The sequence below is a fragment of the Narcine bancroftii genome, chromosome 1, assembly GCF_036971445.1.
Source record: "Narcine bancroftii isolate sNarBan1 chromosome 1, sNarBan1.hap1, whole genome shotgun sequence".
In the NCBI taxonomy this organism is placed as follows: Eukaryota; Metazoa; Chordata; class Chondrichthyes; order Torpediniformes; family Narcinidae; genus Narcine; species Narcine bancroftii.
Window position 1 is genome coordinate 49408404 of NC_091469.1, and position 16676 is coordinate 49425079.

General features: G+C 44.7%; 1 protein-coding gene across 4 annotated transcripts in view; it reads left to right on the forward strand.

The window, feature by feature from the left end:
* Nucleotides 1-16676, forward strand: part of acer2 (alkaline ceramidase 2) — a 108040-nt gene that overhangs the window by 30817 nt on the left and 60547 nt on the right. For 3 of the 4 annotated variants that reach the window (XM_069926598.1, XM_069926592.1, XM_069926584.1), the window contains exon 4: nt 10973-11110. The exons of the other annotated variant lie outside the window; for it this stretch is intronic. In XM_069926598.1, the coding sequence (XP_069782699.1) occupies nt 10973-11110 (138 nt within the window). The remainder of the gene's footprint in view (nt 1-10972; nt 11111-16676) is intronic. 4 annotated transcript variants of the gene reach the window in all.

The following is a 16676-nucleotide window of genomic DNA, read 5'->3' on the forward strand; positions in this document are numbered from 1 at the left end:
CAAAAGCTTGGGTGAAGTCTTGAGTGACTGAGAATGATCAGAGTGAAAGGCCACTACAAAGCTTGAAAATAAAATCTTTCTGATGGAAGGAATCTGGAAAAAACATAAAACAAGAAATGAGAGCAGAGGAGGCCATTAGGCCCATCCCTGGATTTCCATAATATCTTAAATATTCACTTAAATATACACAGTGACTAAGTCTTCACAATCCCTTGGGTTGTGAATTCTAGAGAATTACTAGCTTCTAGGTAAAGCTTAGCTCTAGGGTCCAACAGTTTCCAGTTGATTATTATCTGTCTGGGGAATTGCATTGGAAGGGGATAGATTTAGCATTGAATATAATGACTACAATTTGCCCAGTTTACCTGAAGGAAATTATTGTTTATCCTTACAAGATGACAATTTTCTTCTTTGGCTTGGCTTCGCGGACGAAGATTTATGGAGGGGGTAAAAAGTCCACGTCAGCTGCAGGCTCGTTTGTGGCTGACAAGTCCGATGCGGGACAGGCAGACACAATTGCAGCGGTTGCAAGGGAAAATTGGTTGGTTGGGGTTGGGTGTTGGGTTTTTCCTCCTTTGCCTTTTGTCAGTGAGGTGGGCTCTGCGGTCTTCTTCAAAGGAGGTTGCTGCCCGCCAAACTGTGAGGCGCCAAGATGCACGGTTTGAGGCGTTATCAGCCCACTGGCGGTGGTCAATGTGGCAGGCACCAAGAGATTTCTTTAGGCAGTCCTTGTACCTTTTCTTTGGTGCACCTCTGTCACGGTGGCCAGTGGAGAGCTCGCCATATAATACGATCTTGGGAAGGCGATGGTCCTCCATTCTGGAGACGTGACCCATCCAGCGCAGCTGGATCTTCAGCAGCGTGGACTCGATGCTGTCGACCTCTGCCATCTCGAGTACTTCGACGTTAGGGGTGTAAGCGCTCCAATGGATGTTGAGGATGGAGCGGAGACAACGCTGGTGGAAGCGTTCTAGGAGCCGTAGGTGGTGCCAGTAGAGGACCCATGATTCGGAGCCGAACAGGAGTGTGGGTATGACAACGGCTCTGTATACGCTTATCTTTGTGAGGTTTTTCAGTTGGTTGTTTTTCCAGACTCTTTTGTGTAGTCTTCCAAAGGCGCTATTTGCCTTGGCGAGTCTGTTGTCTATCTCATTGTCGATCCTTGCATCTGATGAAATGGTGCAGCCGAGATAGGTAAACTGGTTGACCGTTTTGAGTTTTGTGTGCCCGATGGAGATGTGGGGGGGCTGGTAGTCATGGTGGGGAGCTGGCTGATGGAGGACCTCAGTTTTCTTCAGGCTGACTTCCAGGCCAAACATTTTGGCAGTTTCCGCAAAGCAGGACGTCAAGCGCTGAAGAGCTGGCTCTGAATGGGCAACTAAAGCGGCATCATCTGCAAAGAGTAGTTCACGGACAAGTTTCTCTTGTGTCTTGGTGTGAGCTTGCAGGCGCCTCAGATTGAAGAGACTGCCATCCGTGCGGTACCGGATGTAAACAGCATCTTCATTGTTGGGGTCTTTCATGGCTTGGTTCAGCATCATGCTGAAGAAGATTGAAAAGAGGGTTGGTGCGAGAACACAGCCTTGCTTCACGCCATTGTTAATGGAGAAGGGTTCAGAGAGCTCATTGCTGTATCTGACCCGACCTTGTTGGTTTTCGTGCAGTTGGATAATCATGTTGAGGAACTTTGGGGGACATCCGATGCGCTCTAGTATTTGCCAAAGCCCTTTCCTGCTCACGGTGTCGAAGGCTTTGGTGAGGTCAACAAAGGTGATGTAGAGTCCTTTGTTTTGTTCTCTGCACTTTTCTTGGAGCTGTCTGAGGGCAAAGACCATGTCAGTTTATTCCTCTGTTTGCGCGAAAGCCGCACTGTGATTCTGGGAGAATATTCTCGGCGACACTAGGTATTATTCTATTTAGTAGAATCCTAGCGAAGATTTTGCCTGCAATGGAGTGCAACGTGATTCCCCTGTAGTTTGAGCAGTCTGATTTCTCGCCTTTGTTTTTGTACAGGGTGATGATGGTGGCATCACGAAGATCCTGAGGCAGTTTACCTTGGTCCCAACAAAGCTTGAAAAACTCATGCAGTTTGGCATGCAGAGTTTTGCCGCCAGCCTTCCAGACTTCTGGGGGGATTCCATCCATACCTGCTGCTTTGCCACTTTTCAGTTGTTCGATTGCCTTATATGTCTCATCCAGGGTGGGAACCTCATCCAGCTCTAGCCTTAGGGGCTGTTGAGGGAGCTGGAGCAGGGCGGAATCTTGGACTGAGCGGTTGGCACTGAAAAGAGATTGGAAGTGTTCTGACCATCGTTTGAGGATGGAGATCTTGTCGCTGAGGAGGACTTTGCCGTCTGAGCTGCGCAGCGGGCTTTGGACTTGGGGTGAGGGGCCGTACACAGCCTTTAGAGCCTCGTAGAAACCCCTGAAGTCGCCAATGTCCGCGCTGAGCTGTGTTCGTTTGGCGAGGCTAGTCCACCACTCATTTTGGATCTCCCGGAGTTTGCGCTGAAGATGGCTGCATGCGCGACGGAAAGCTTGTTTCTTCTCTGGACAGGACGGCTTTGTAAGGTGAGCCTGGTGGGCAGCTCGCTTCTTTGCCAGCAGCTCCTGGATTTCCTGGCTGTTTTCGTCAAACCAGTCCTTGTTTTTCCTGGAGGAGAAGCCCAGTACCTCTTCAGTGGATTGCAGTATGGTAGTCTTCAACTGATCCCAGAGGGTTTCAGGGGACGGGTCCCTGAGGCGGGTTGCAACGTCGAGCTTTGCTTTGAGGTTTGCCTGGAAGTTTCCTCTCGCTTCGTCTGACTGCAGGTTTCCAACATTGAACCTCTTTCTGGGGGCTTTATTGTTCCTGGGCTTTGGCTTGAAGTGAAGGTTGAGCTTGCAGCGAACCAGCCGGTGGTCAGTGTGGCATTCCGCGCTAGGCATGACCCTGGTGTGGAGCACATCTTGTTTGTCACTTTCTCGCACCAGGATGTATTCTCGCACCAGGATTATTGTTTATCCTTACAAGATGACAATAAATAGACAAGAAAAGCATAGGGCTCCTGAGAGGTGAAGTACACCTGGTCTTATCGATATACAGGAGAAATGTGGCGTCATGTCTTCAGAATTTATCAACAAGGGGCAAAAGGTCGATCAGAAATGTTTCTGGACTCAATGCAATTTTTTTATTATAATGTTCTCATCCCAGATTAAACTCCTGTCTTGGAATGTTGACTGCTTATTCTCTTTGTTTAGTAATTTCTTGTATCAAAAGTTTTAAGTTATCATCATGAATTCAAATAGCAACAAATAAAAAAATATAATTTAAAATAGAAGTTCTGGTACTCTCTGACTTGCGACCTATGTGACTTACGTTCATCCGGACATATGACTGATTTTTTAAAAATATAAAGAAAAATATAAAATTTACGAGGTTTTTGTTGTATTTGACAAACTATAACAGGGATACAGGGCATGTAAGAGCCAAAATGTGCATACATATTGTGTTATTTGGCGGCCCAGCATCCATAGGCTGGGCATGACCATCTTGATTCCTGTGTGCATGCACGTCTTCGGTTGGCACATGCACAGTGGGTTCACGTATTGGAGTTCAGTCAGTGCATGCACGCAGGTTAAGGGCACGAATTCAATATCGTTAGCGTGCTTAACTCTTGTACATGCACCGACTGAACTCCAATACGCAAACCCACTGCGCATGTGCCTACCGCATGCGCGCAGGAGCCAAGATGGCCGCATCCAACCTACGGACTCTGGGACGCTGACTAACAGATAAGTACGCAATTCCAACATACGTCCATTCCGAGATACGACCGGTCATCCTGAACGGAATACAGACATATGTCGGGGAGTACCTGTATATCAAATACAATTATTTCAGTCTTTAAAATTTCCAAAATTTTCTGCCCATTGAATATCATTAATTGACTTTGCTTTTATTAAATAGTACGGTGAAATGAGATTACATACTCTTATAGTGGGATCTACATACATAAAATTCTGTCTTATCTGCAAAATATTTGGATACATTAATCTTTGATACTGAAGCAATGGAAAATAAAGCCACAGGAAATGGTTGCTAAATAAGAAAGTATGTGCCTCTTAACTGATAAATATGTTGTCCAGTAATGATGAAAAACAGGAAATACTTGAAATACATTGAATATCTATCTGCATCTGTAGAGAACCCTCCATACACACACTGACAAACTTATTTTGTACCCTGTGGCAGTCCTTGCATTTCTTTCAGTATTTGATGTTTTGTTTCCTGCTCTTTCATTTGTCCTGGTATTTAACCATGCGAAGTGAGGTGGAGAAAAAAAGTTGTAGTTAATTGTTTATCATCATCGAGAAAGGCATGTAAATGGAGGCTTGTAGACTCTGTTTTAATGGGATTAAGACACACAATTGGTTAGATAACCAGATTGCACATATGTTGTGAGAATCTGGGTGCTATTCAGAGGATGCCCACACCTGTGCTTTTGAATTATTCAGTGAGTTTAGGGCAGTTATGAAGGGAAGTGAAAAATAACTGATAGATATAGGTGTCTATGTACATTCTGTACAGTTTATCATATGAGTTGTTGGTTTGTTTTAAATATCTAGTTCCTGAGTCTTATTGATAAGTATATCAGCGACTGGTCTGTGAGTACAATGTGATTCTTATTGGAGTGTAGTACACTTACTGAGGCATATAAATGACACGATGAAATATTATGCTCCTTATTAACTGTTAACAGAGCTCACCAGTGGAAGATTGTCCTTTCCTGAGATGTGGGCCTGCTGTACTGTGAAGTTTGCCTTTGCAAATAATCATAGATCCATTGGAGACTGCTTTGACTTAGAACAAGTATGCATTCCTATAATGGCCCCATAAAAATGACACTAACAATTAAAATTTTTTATCCATTCAAGATCATGGTTTCTTCCCCATATGAGTGATGACAGGTGTAGTTTGCCTTCCCCTTGTATTAAAATAAGCCCATTTTTAGTGTTCAGAGCAGGGTCAACAATCCAACTGAGGGTTAATTTGAGATTCCTGCCCTGTTGTAGTTACCCATGCAAGAGGAAGGATCTGGAAAGTGCGGACACAGGGCATTGATCCACCTGCAGACCCTATTACCATACAAGAATAAAAGATGGAACAAGAAAAACATGTTAATAACCAGTCACGATTTTAAAAAAAGTAATTGTAGAGTAATTGTTGATGGCAGGAATAGCAGCAGGAAAAATGAGGAGCAGGAAAGGAAACTACAACACTACTAGCTGCCTCCTTATAAATTGTAGGTTAGCTTGACAATGGTTGTAACTTAATTAAACATTTTATTTTCTGCACAAGATGAAACAGTCTTACCATTGATGGTGATTCTGTTCTAAGCTTAAGGTCATTCATTTGAGATGTGCAAGATAATTGAGAGAGTAGATAGGGAGGAAATACTTCCTTTGGTGGGTCAATCCTCGGCAGTGATTTAATCTTACAGTTAGAGATAAGCTGTACAATAATGATAGCAGAAAACACTGCTTCACATCAATGTGAGATAGATAAGATTTTATTACGAAGGAGTTATTGAACTAAGGTAAATTGATGGATTTAAGATCTAGGTAGCTATGATCTGATTGAATGGTGAAACAAGCTTGAGGGGCTAAAAGGTCCATTTCCATTCCTACACTCTTAGTTTTACAATGAGTTTTTGTTTCTTCGTGAATTACAGTGCAAAGACAGCATGATAAAAGTAGAATGAGGTGATGCAAAAATTTTCTCTTTCTGAGTATGAAGTTGTACACGTTGCTTTAAATGTAATATACTATGATTTGGAATGATTACAGTCTTTAATCTCATGATCTGTGATTATCTGGTTGTGGACAGGTGTCTTGTTGGGCACAAAGTTTGAAGACAGTCTGGTGAAGTAGATAATGGGAACTTGGATCTGTTCATTCAGAAATCCTTTGGTTGTAAATGCTTTGTAAATTAGTAATAAGAGATAAAGGTAAGGATGAAACAGTCTTACCATTCTGGTATGAAAGGAGAAATGAAAGCAAATGCTTATTTTTTAACCATTATAGTTTTGTTGAAAACAAATTGATGCTTTGTTTATGTAAAGGACTGACATTTATTCATCATTTCAAACTATGGTTTCCATACTAGTTATTCTACAAAGTAGGATGAAAAGGTAAAGATTTGTTGAACTGCAAGACAACAGAAAATATGTGTAATTATCCTTTTCCTTAACTATACTCTTCCCTTGCATGTTCCAATTTGAACTCGCTTGTTCATCCACCAGTGCCTTTGCTGCTACCTACCAGCTCAGACTGACATTGTGCAAGCTTCAGCTAGGCTCACTGGTACTGATGTGCCACCATTGTCTCCAATTTTCTTAAAGCTTCCACCTCTTAAGCCTCAGTCACTGGACAGGCAGCTCGCAGAAGGTCAGGGTTGGGAAAGGAACATTAAAGACAAGTATCGGGGAATGTGAAAAGAGATTTGTTTAATTTTTTTTATTCAGATAAGTTGATTTGGATATTCAACTGACATTTTTTTTGCATGCATTCAGATGCAATGGATACTAGCAGTATTAATTGAAATAATTATATGAACTAGGTGCAGGAAAAGGCTACTCATTTCTGCTCCACCATGAGCTAAGATCACAGCTGATCTGACTGTAACCTCAACTCTACATTCCCAATTATCCCATTTCAATTCTTTGATGATCCGGAATCTATCACTCTGCCCTAAAAATATTCAAAGATTCTGCTTCCACTGTTCTTTGAGGAAGAGAATTCCAAAGACACATCTGAAAGAAAAACAGAAGTAAACAAGAAGTCTTCCAATGCTGGAAAACTGAAGCAATACACAAAGAAAGTGTTGGATAAACTCAGCGAGTCTTGCAGCATCCATGGAAAACATGGAAAGAAAGGGCCCAGGTGTTCAGCTCGAAATGTCAATTATCTATTGTTTTCCATGGATGCTGCCTGATCTGCTGAGTTCTGCAGCAGTTTTTTTGAGTGTTGCCTCTGAGAGAGAAAAAAATGTCACCTCATCTCTGTCTTTAATGACTCCTATGTTTAAAATGTGGACTCAAGATGTAGATTCTTCACTAGAGGAAACATCCTCTTCACATTCACTCTGCCATGACCTCTCATGTAAAGCCTTCCTCATTTCTTGCACAGCAAAGGATGTTCCAAAACAGTAATAGCCAGGAAAATGAAGTTAAAGTTGTTAAATTACTCCTGTTTCCGTTAAGAAAAATAACCATCTCAGACATACTACTTCTACCATTGGAAAAGCGTGCAGGCAATAACTATATATTTAGTTGTAAGTGAAAAATCTCTTGACAGTTTAACAGTGTAATTCTTGAAATAATGCCTTCTTTTTACTCAACTTTTTTTTGTGCTGTAGTAGTTTTCACCTTTTAAATCTGTAAATTAGATTTTTTAAAGTATATATTTTGTATATTGATTTTTTTTTAAATTGGAAACTCTTATCAGATTATAAATATCATAGGCACCAATTCATGATGAAAATTTCATACTCTTTAAAAATCACCACCTGATTTTCAGTGTTTAATTGCATCAGTTCTTTCCAGCCAGATTCTCATGGTGCTGATATTAACAGTTTGTAGGCAGATGGTTCTGATGGAACATTTGATGTAGATGGTGAAATGGAAGAGGATTTTAAATCAGTTCATTTGCATCCATCCTTAGCCACAATTGCTGGTAATGAAATAAACTGCAGACATCACATTGTGATCAGTAATTTGCCAATATATTTTGCAACATTTTCAGAAGATTTATACTTGATGTGTGATTTTTGAGATAAAGTAGTAGGGTATGCTGGAGTTATTAGAAAACAAATGGCAATGAGGGTGGTGCATTATATTTAATTTGTTTACTTACAATCGTTCATCCACTGTATTTCCCAACTTCTCTGTTAATCTGTGACCAGCAGTGTGATGCTTATTTTATGGACCATTGGAGTTGAATTTCAAATGTTGTTAATTGCTTGCTTCCTGTTGGAAATTATTTTTTGACTATTGAAGGCTAAAGTGCTTTAAGCATCTGCCAAATACAATTTTCAGATTGGTCTACAAATAAATAAACTACAGTATATGCAAGGCCACCTTTCAAATATGCAAATTAGCATCCTATCAACTCTCCTATTTTACACCCTGGAGGTTAGTTGTTCAAGGGTCCAGTCCTATCTGGGTCTCTGCATTTGGCTTGTGGTGTCAATATCCTCTGTGTGGTTATTTATATTATTGTAATTTGGCCTAATTCCCAATAAGTTAATAATACTTCTGAGAAGTGTCTTTTATCTTCAGTAAAGTGTAGATGAAGACAAAATTATACAAGCCGCTGTGGCGGGTCACCACAAGGCAGGTGAACTGGCCCCGCTTGTAAGCCACGCGGCGGGGCAGCCGGCCAAAATGGCGCCATTGGGGGTTTCCCTTCCTTCCAGCACAGGGTTCAGAAACCTGCGCTGGGGTGATGCCCGGGTGATGTCAGCGCCCTCCAGAGCGGTTCTCAGCCAGGTCCGGGCTGGAAGTAGAAGTGCAGCCCAGCAGCCTGCAATAACTAGTCTGCTCACTGAGCTTAACCCATCTGGTTGTGTGTGACACTCGCTTGTAACCCAGAACCCTGCACCGCATTCGAGGCAATCAAGGACGCCCTCGCGAAGGCCGCCATGCTCACCCACCCGCACACTGACTTGCATATGACACTCTCTGTCGATGTCACTACCACAGCTGTCGGTGCCGTCCTGGAGCAGCAGGTGAATGGACATTGGAAGCCGCTGGCATTCTTCATCCGCCTGCTCCGCCCATTGGAACGCAAGTATAGTGCCTTCGACCACGAGTTATTGGGCATGTACCTGGTGGTGCAGCATTTCCACTATTTTTTGAAGGGGAGGACTTTTACCATTTTCACCGATCACAAACCCCTCACCCAAGCACTCGCGATGGCAAAGGATCCCTGGTTGGCCCACCAGCAGCGTCATCTCTCCTTTGTGTCGGAGTTTACCACCGACATTCGGCACAAGGCGGGAAGGACAATGTGGTTGCCGATGCACTCTCGTGACTAGCCATCTGCGTGCTGACGCCCGGCCTCGACTTTGACCAGCTCGCCCGGGACCAGGAAGCTGATGAGGAGACGAGGGCCTTCAAGACTGCCACACGGGCCTGCGGTTCCAAGACCTCCTGACTCCGAGCAGCGAAAGCACCATCCTGGGCGATATCTCCTTGGACACCCCGCGGCCAGTGGTTCCCCAGCAGTGGCGCAGGCAGGTCTTCCGTCACATCCACGACCTTTCACATCCGTCCATCAGGTCCATGGTCTGGATGGTGGCAGAACGGTTCACATGGCATGGGCTGCGGAAGCAGATCACGGGCTGGGCCAGAACATGCACCCATTGCCAGATGTCCAAGGTGCACAGGCACACCAGGACGCCTGTACAGGAGTTCAAGCATGTCCAGGACCAGTTCAGCCACATTCACGTTGACATCGTCGGGCCCTTACCCATTTCCCGGGGCAACCGTTACCTGTTTACGGTGGTGGACCACACCACTCGCTGGCCCAAGGCGATCCCGATGCCAGACGCCTCCACCGACACCTGCTCCCAAACCCTGTTGCACGGTTGAGTCGCCTGGTTCGGCGTCCCGGGTCACCTCATCAGTGATCGGGGCGCCCAGTTCACATCTGCGTTCTGGGCACAGCTCGCCAATAGGTTGGGGATCCAGCTACACCACACCATGGCCTACCATCTGCAGGCCAATGGACTGGTCGAACTTCTGCACCGCCACCTGAAGTTGGTGCTCATGGCCCGCCTCACCAGCCCTGACTGGGCGGCGAACTGCCTTGGGTGCTCCTGGGCATCTGCTTCACTCCCAAGGAAGATCTGCAGGCTTCATCAGCTCAGCTGGTCTATGGTGCACTGCTGGCACTACCTGGTGAGTTCGTCAATGCACCTCACAATCCCCAGCGGTCGCTGCATGAACTACTTCTTCACCTCAGGGCACGCTTGGACTTGTTTGAACCCTCATCGCCGCCCAGGCATGGCACCCGCCCGTCTATGTTCCCTGCGAACTGCTTTCTGCGGAGTACATTTTCATTTGGTGGGGCCCGACCGTGGCACCTCTGCAGTGACCGTTCGAGGGGCCGTACAGGGTTGTGCAGCGTTCTGGCTCGATGTTCACGCTGGACATTGGCAGCAGGCGGAAGCTGTTTACCATGGACAGGCTGAAGTCAGTGCACCTCGATCCCACCGAGCTCGTGGTCGTTGCCCAGCCCAAGAAGCGAGGCCGCCTGCTGGAAAAGGACATTGGCGCTGATTCTGGGGGGGGTGGGGGGGGCTGTGTGGTGGCTCACCACAAAGCAGGCGAACCGGCCCTGCTTGTAAGCCACGCGGCGGGGCATCCGGCCAAAATGGCGCTGTCGGGGGCTTCCCTTCCTTCCAACACGGGGCTCAGAAACCTGCGCCGGGGGACCATATGACACCCGGGTGACGTCAGCGCCCTCCAGCGCGGTTCTCAGCCAGGTTCGGGCTGGGAGTATAAGTGCAGCCCAGCAGCCTGTAATAAACTAGTCTCACTGAGCTCAACCCGTCTGGTTGTGTGTGTTATTGCAGGAGCAGTGTAGCCGCCGCTACACCACCATTGTATAGGTGGCTGAATGGGAGAATGGATCAGCTCATGATGGAATGGCAGAGTGAATTCAATGGGGTGAATGTCCTATTTCTGCTCCTATATGATATGGCCTTATCTTACTGAAAGGTATTTATTCTCAGGTAGTAAGTATGTTATGTTAAAACCTTGTCAAGAAATTTTTAAAAATTAAAAATGTAATTAAAAAATGTATTTAATCTTAAATTTAATCTAGTGACAAAACATATAGAGGAATGAGGGATATAGCTACATTTAGATTGAATTTAAACTCCAATAGAGAAGATCCTATGTATAATATCTGATTCTTGTTTTAGGAGCCGATTTAAGGCTGCTGTTGGCATTCTGTCTGGCGTTGCCACGTGTCTTGCATTTGTGAAGCCAGCAATCAATAATATTTCATTGATGACACTGGGAATCCCATGTACAGCTTTGCTTATTGCAGAATTAAAAAGGTAAGTAATTGAAAACAGTTGGATACACATATACCTACCCACTACACCAGCCATTCCGTACTTATCTCCTACTGGCTTAAAAAAGATTTTTTATGATTTCATTCTGTGGCCCTTTTAAATGTGCTGTGCCCTCGGTGGGGGTGGGGTGGGGGTAAGGAGTGGCGTTTGACCCCTGTTGAGAATGGCTGCACTACACAATAAGTGGTGCACAGTTTTATTGACTTAAACCTATTAATGTCCTGTTTCATATGTTTTTGTGCTTATTCCTGGATCTAACCTACATTTGCAGGTGACACTAAGAGCATGGATTGGCATGTGGAATTATGACATTGTAGCCATTAGTGAAACTTGGTTGCAGGAGGGGCAGGACTGGCAGCTCAATGTTCCAGGCTTCCACTACTTTAGATGCAATAGAATGGGAGAGATGAAAGGAGGAGGAGTGGGATTGCTCGTCAGGGATAATATCACAGCTGTGTTCAGGCAGGACAGACCAGAGGGCTCGTCTACAGGGGCTATATGGGTGGAGCTGAGGAACAGGAAAGGTATAGAGTTGTATATAGACTGTCCAATAGTGAGAATTGGAGGAGAAAATCTATAGGGAGATAGCAGGCAGTTGCTGGAAACATAAGGTTGTGATGGTATGAGATTTTAACTTTCCACTTATTGACTGGGACTCCCATACTGTAAAAGGGCTGGATGGCTTTCAGATTGTCAAATGTGTTCATGAAAATTTCTATATCAATATATAGAGGTACCAACTAGAGAGAATGCATTACTGGATCTCCTATTAGGGAATGAGACAGGACAGATGTCCATTTTCAGTCCAATGATCTTGATGCCATTAGTTTCAGTTATGGAGAAGGATAGGTCTGGGCCTTGGGTTGAGGTTGTAAATTGGAGAAAGGTCAATTTTGAAGATATGAGAAAGGATCTATAATGTGTGGATTGGGATAAGTTGTTTTTGGGAAAGGATGTATGAGGTAAGTGGAGAACATTCAAAGGTGTAATTTTGAGAATACAGAGTTTGTATAATCCTGTCAGGATCAAAGGCAAGGTTAGAAGACATAGGGAACCTTGGTTTCGAGGGATGTTGGGGAATCTGGTTTGGAAGAAGAGAAAGGTATATAACAGGTATAGGCAACATGGAGCAGATTAGGTATTCGAGGAGTATTAAAAATTCAAGAGAAACCTCAAGAACGAAACCAGGAACCTAAAAGAAGACATGAGGTTGCTTTGGCAGACAATGATATATTAAGAGTAAAAGGATAGTAAGGGAGAAAATTGGTCCCCTTGAAGATCACAGTGGTTGGCTCTTTATGGAGCCAAAAGAGATGGGAGGTTTTAATTTTTTTTCCATCACTATTCACTCAGGAAAAGGGCACAGAATTGTGGGAAGTTAGGAAAACAGGCAGTGAGGTTATGGAAACCTATACAGATTAAAGAGGAGGAAGTATTTGGTGAATTAAAGCAAATAAGGGTGGATAAATCCCCAGGGCCTGACAACATGTTCCCTCAGACTTTGAGGAAGGCTAGTGTAAAAGTTGCAGGGCCTCTGGCAGAAATATTTAAAATGTCCTTTGCCACGGGTGTGGTGCCAGAGGATTTGAGGGTAGCTCATGTTTTTCCATTGTTTAAAAAACACTCCAAAAGTAACCCTGGAAATTATAGGGTGATGAGTCTGACATCAGTAATAGGTAAATTATTGGAAGGTGTTCTAAGAGATCAGATATACAATTATATGGATAGCCATGGACTGATTAGGGATAGGCAACATGGCTTTATGCATGGTGGGTCGTTTTTAACCAGTCTTATAGTGTTTTTAGAGGAGGTTACCAGGAAGGTTGACGAAGGAAAGATTGTGCATATTGTCCTCATGAACTTTAGTAAGGCCTCTGACAAGGTCCTGCATGGGAGGTTAGTCAGGAAGGTTCAGATCCTAGGTATATGTAGTGAAGTAGTAAACTTGATTCAACAATGGCTGGACAGGAGAAGACAGAGAATGGTGGTGGATGATTGCTTCTCAAATTGGAGGCCTGTGACTCGTGGTGTGCCTCAAGGATCGGTGCTAGGACCATTGTTGTCATCTACATCAATGACCTGGATGATAATATGGTAAATTGGTTCAGCAAGTTTTCAGATGACACTAAGATTGGAAGTGTTGTGGATAGCGAAGATTTTCAAAGCTTGCAGAGGGATCTGGACCAGCTGGAAAATAGGCTGAAAAATGGCAAATGGAATTTAATGCAGACAAGTTGCATTTTGGAAGGAGACACCAAGAAAGGACATACATGGTAAATGGTAAGGCATTGAGGAGTGGAGTAGAACAGAGAGATCTGGGTATACAGATAGATAAATTCCTGAAAATGGCATCATAGATGGATAGGGTTATAAAGAGAGCTTTTGGCATATTGGCCTTCATAAATCAAAATATTGAGTATGGGAGTTGGGATATTGTGATAAAGTTGTACAAGACATTGGTGAGGCCAAATTTGAAATACTGTATGCATTTCTGGTCACATAACTACAGGAATATCAATTAGATAGAAAGAGTGCACAGACGATGTACTAGGATGTTGCCTGGACTTCAGGAACTGAGTTACAGGGAAAAGTTAAACAGGTTAGGACTTTATTTCCTGGAGCATAGAAGAATAAGGGGCGATTTAATAGTGGTATTTAAAATTATGAAGGGGAGAGATGGAGTAAATATAGATAGGCTTTTTCCACAGAGAATAGGTGAGAAACAAACCAGAAGACATGGGTTAAAGAATGAAAGGGGAAAGGTTTAGGGGGAATATAGGGGGTGAACTTCTTCACACAGAGTGGTGGGAGTTGTAACGCGACTGAATGCACTCAGAGACAAGTGAGAAGTACAAACACACTTACAATCAATGGCCGATAGACACAATAGTCCTCAGATGAATCTGAGGTAAGGCAGGAAAACCAGGGTTTATATTGGGATAGGTGAGGGTGGAGCCAGGGGAGGAGCCAGCCATTAGAACAATACATAGACAGTGAATTCCAATTCACTGCATCCACCCCTTCCTTCAGAATTGAGCCTGTGGGTGAAAAACCATTCATTCAAAAAAACTAATACTTTACAAATATTTACAAGTTAAGTCTGTCAGGGCATGTGGTAATTCTGGTCAAGTGCTGCAGTACTGGAGGACTTTGGATTTCCCAAATTTCCTGGACCCCTTGTGATACAGGGTCAGTAGGTCTCAAGAGCTTGACTCAGGTCGTGGGGTGGATTGTACCACTTCCCAAGCAGTGTCCTCCAGGACCCTGAGTGGCTCACTTGAGGCATCGGATCCTCAGTTCCGTTGGGTGCCAGGTCTCTGATCAAGATGGTGTCCTCTCTACCTTCAGGGTGTGTCACATAGGCATACGTTGGGTTGATGTGCAGCAGGTGCACGCTCTCGATCAGGGGGTCTGTCTTGCTCCTCCTCATGTGCTTTCTTAGAAGGACTGGCCCTGGGGCCATTAGCCAAGCCGGGAGAGTCGTCTCAGATGTGGATTTCCTCTGGAATGTAAACATAAGCTCATGAGGAGATGCGTTGGTTGCAGTGCAGAGGAGTGACTTTATGTAGTGGAGCCCCATGGGTAGGACTTCTTGGCAATGTGAGTCTGCAAGGCCTTTGGACCAGAGAGCCAATTTCACGGCCTTCCATACAGTCGCGCTTTCTTTTTCAACCTGTCCTTCCTCCTTGGATTGTAGCTAGTCATCCTACTTGAGGCTATGACTCTTATGAGCAGGTACTGGTGTAGCTCTTCACTTATAAATGATGAGCCCCAGTTGCTATGAATATAACTGGGATACCCCAACAGGGTGAAAATTAAGTGCAAGACCATGATGACAGTGGTGGTGGTCATGTCTGGGCAGGGATGGCAAATGGAAAACGTGAATACTTGTTAATAACGTTGAGAAAGTACATGTTTCCATTGGTGGAAGGGAGGGGACCCTTGACTCGACATTGAGTTCGAAGGGGTGAGATGCCTTTATCAGGTGCGCTTTGTCGGGGCAGTAGAAGTATGGCTTGCACTCTGTGCAGACCTGGCAGGACCCAGTCATTTCCCTGATGTCCTCAATGGAATAGGGCAGGTTGAGTGCCTTGACGAAATGAGCCATGTGGGTAATGGTGGGTGGCAAAGCTCATTGTGCAGTGACTGCAACTGGCCGATGTGTGCAGAGGCACAGGTTCCTCTTGACAGGGCAACTGGAGGTTCATCGAGAGTAATTATAGGTGGAGAGTTCGATCCTCCACCTAGCGATCTTATCATTTTTTATTTTTCCCCTTTTTGCATTATTAAACATAAATGTCACTGATCGCTGGTCGGTGAGCAGTGTAAATTTTTTGCTGGCCAGGAAATGTCTCCAGTGCCTGATGGCCTCTACAGTGGCTTGAGCCTCTTTCTCCACAGATGGGTTCTGAAGCTCGTGGCCTTGTAGGGTATGGGAGAAAAAGGCAACCGGCCTGCCTGCCTGGTTAAGGGTAGCAGCCAGAGCTACGTCAGAGGGATTGCTTTCCACCTGGAAGGGTGCATTCTAGTCCACCGTATGCATGGTGGCCAATGCAATGTTTCTCCAAACGTAGTCGAAAGCCACCTGGGCTTCAGCCAACAATGGGATGGAGGTGGACTTTAAGAGAGGCGAACCTTATCCGCATAGTGAAGGACCCACTGGGTGTAGTAGGAGAAAAAGCCCAGACACCTCCTTAAGGCTTTCATGGTGCTTGAGATTGCGAGGTTGTGATAATACAGATCTATCACCAATGTATATAGTGTATATAGTTACAGTATCTAGACTGTGCTTACAGCGATTGGCTGAGAGCTTAGCCATGCCTACTGTCTGGGCCTTAAAGGATTGTGTCCCTAGCCAGGTCGGATCATTCCAGACTGGTCGACCACCTGTGAAGAGCTCCTGTCTTTTGCTAATAAAAGCCTTGGTTTGGATCAACAAGTCTTTGATTCTTTCGACGAGCTCTACAGAAGTCTAACAGGGGGCACATTTCATTTGGGTCAGGGCCAATGACACCATTCTCCACCACATAGCCCAGGATCACCAGACGTTTCATCTGGAACATGCAGTTACTGGAGCTGTATGTGAGGTTCAGGGCTTTGGCCGTGTGGAGAAACCTTTGGAGGTTGGCATCATGGTCTTCCAGAGAGTGTCCACAAATGGTGACATTGTCGAGATAAGGGAAGGTGGCCTTCAACCTGTATTCGTCGACCATTTTGTCCATCTGTCTCTGGAAGACCGAGACCCCATTGGTGTTACCAAAAGGGACCCATCGGAACTGATAGAGCCATCCGTCTGCCTCATATGCTGTGTAGGGATGGTCATTGGAATGGATTGGTAACTGATGGTATGCAACTTTCAGGTTGATGGTCGAATAGACCCTGTACTGCACAATTTCATTTACCATGTCCGAAATTCGAGGGAGGGGGTACGCGTCCAGGAGTGTGAAACGATTACCATAAATATTCGTCTATAATGCATTTCGTGTATTATGCAAGCCCTCATTTTTGAGGGGAAAAAGGGGGGGGGGGAAATTTTACCCCCATGTAT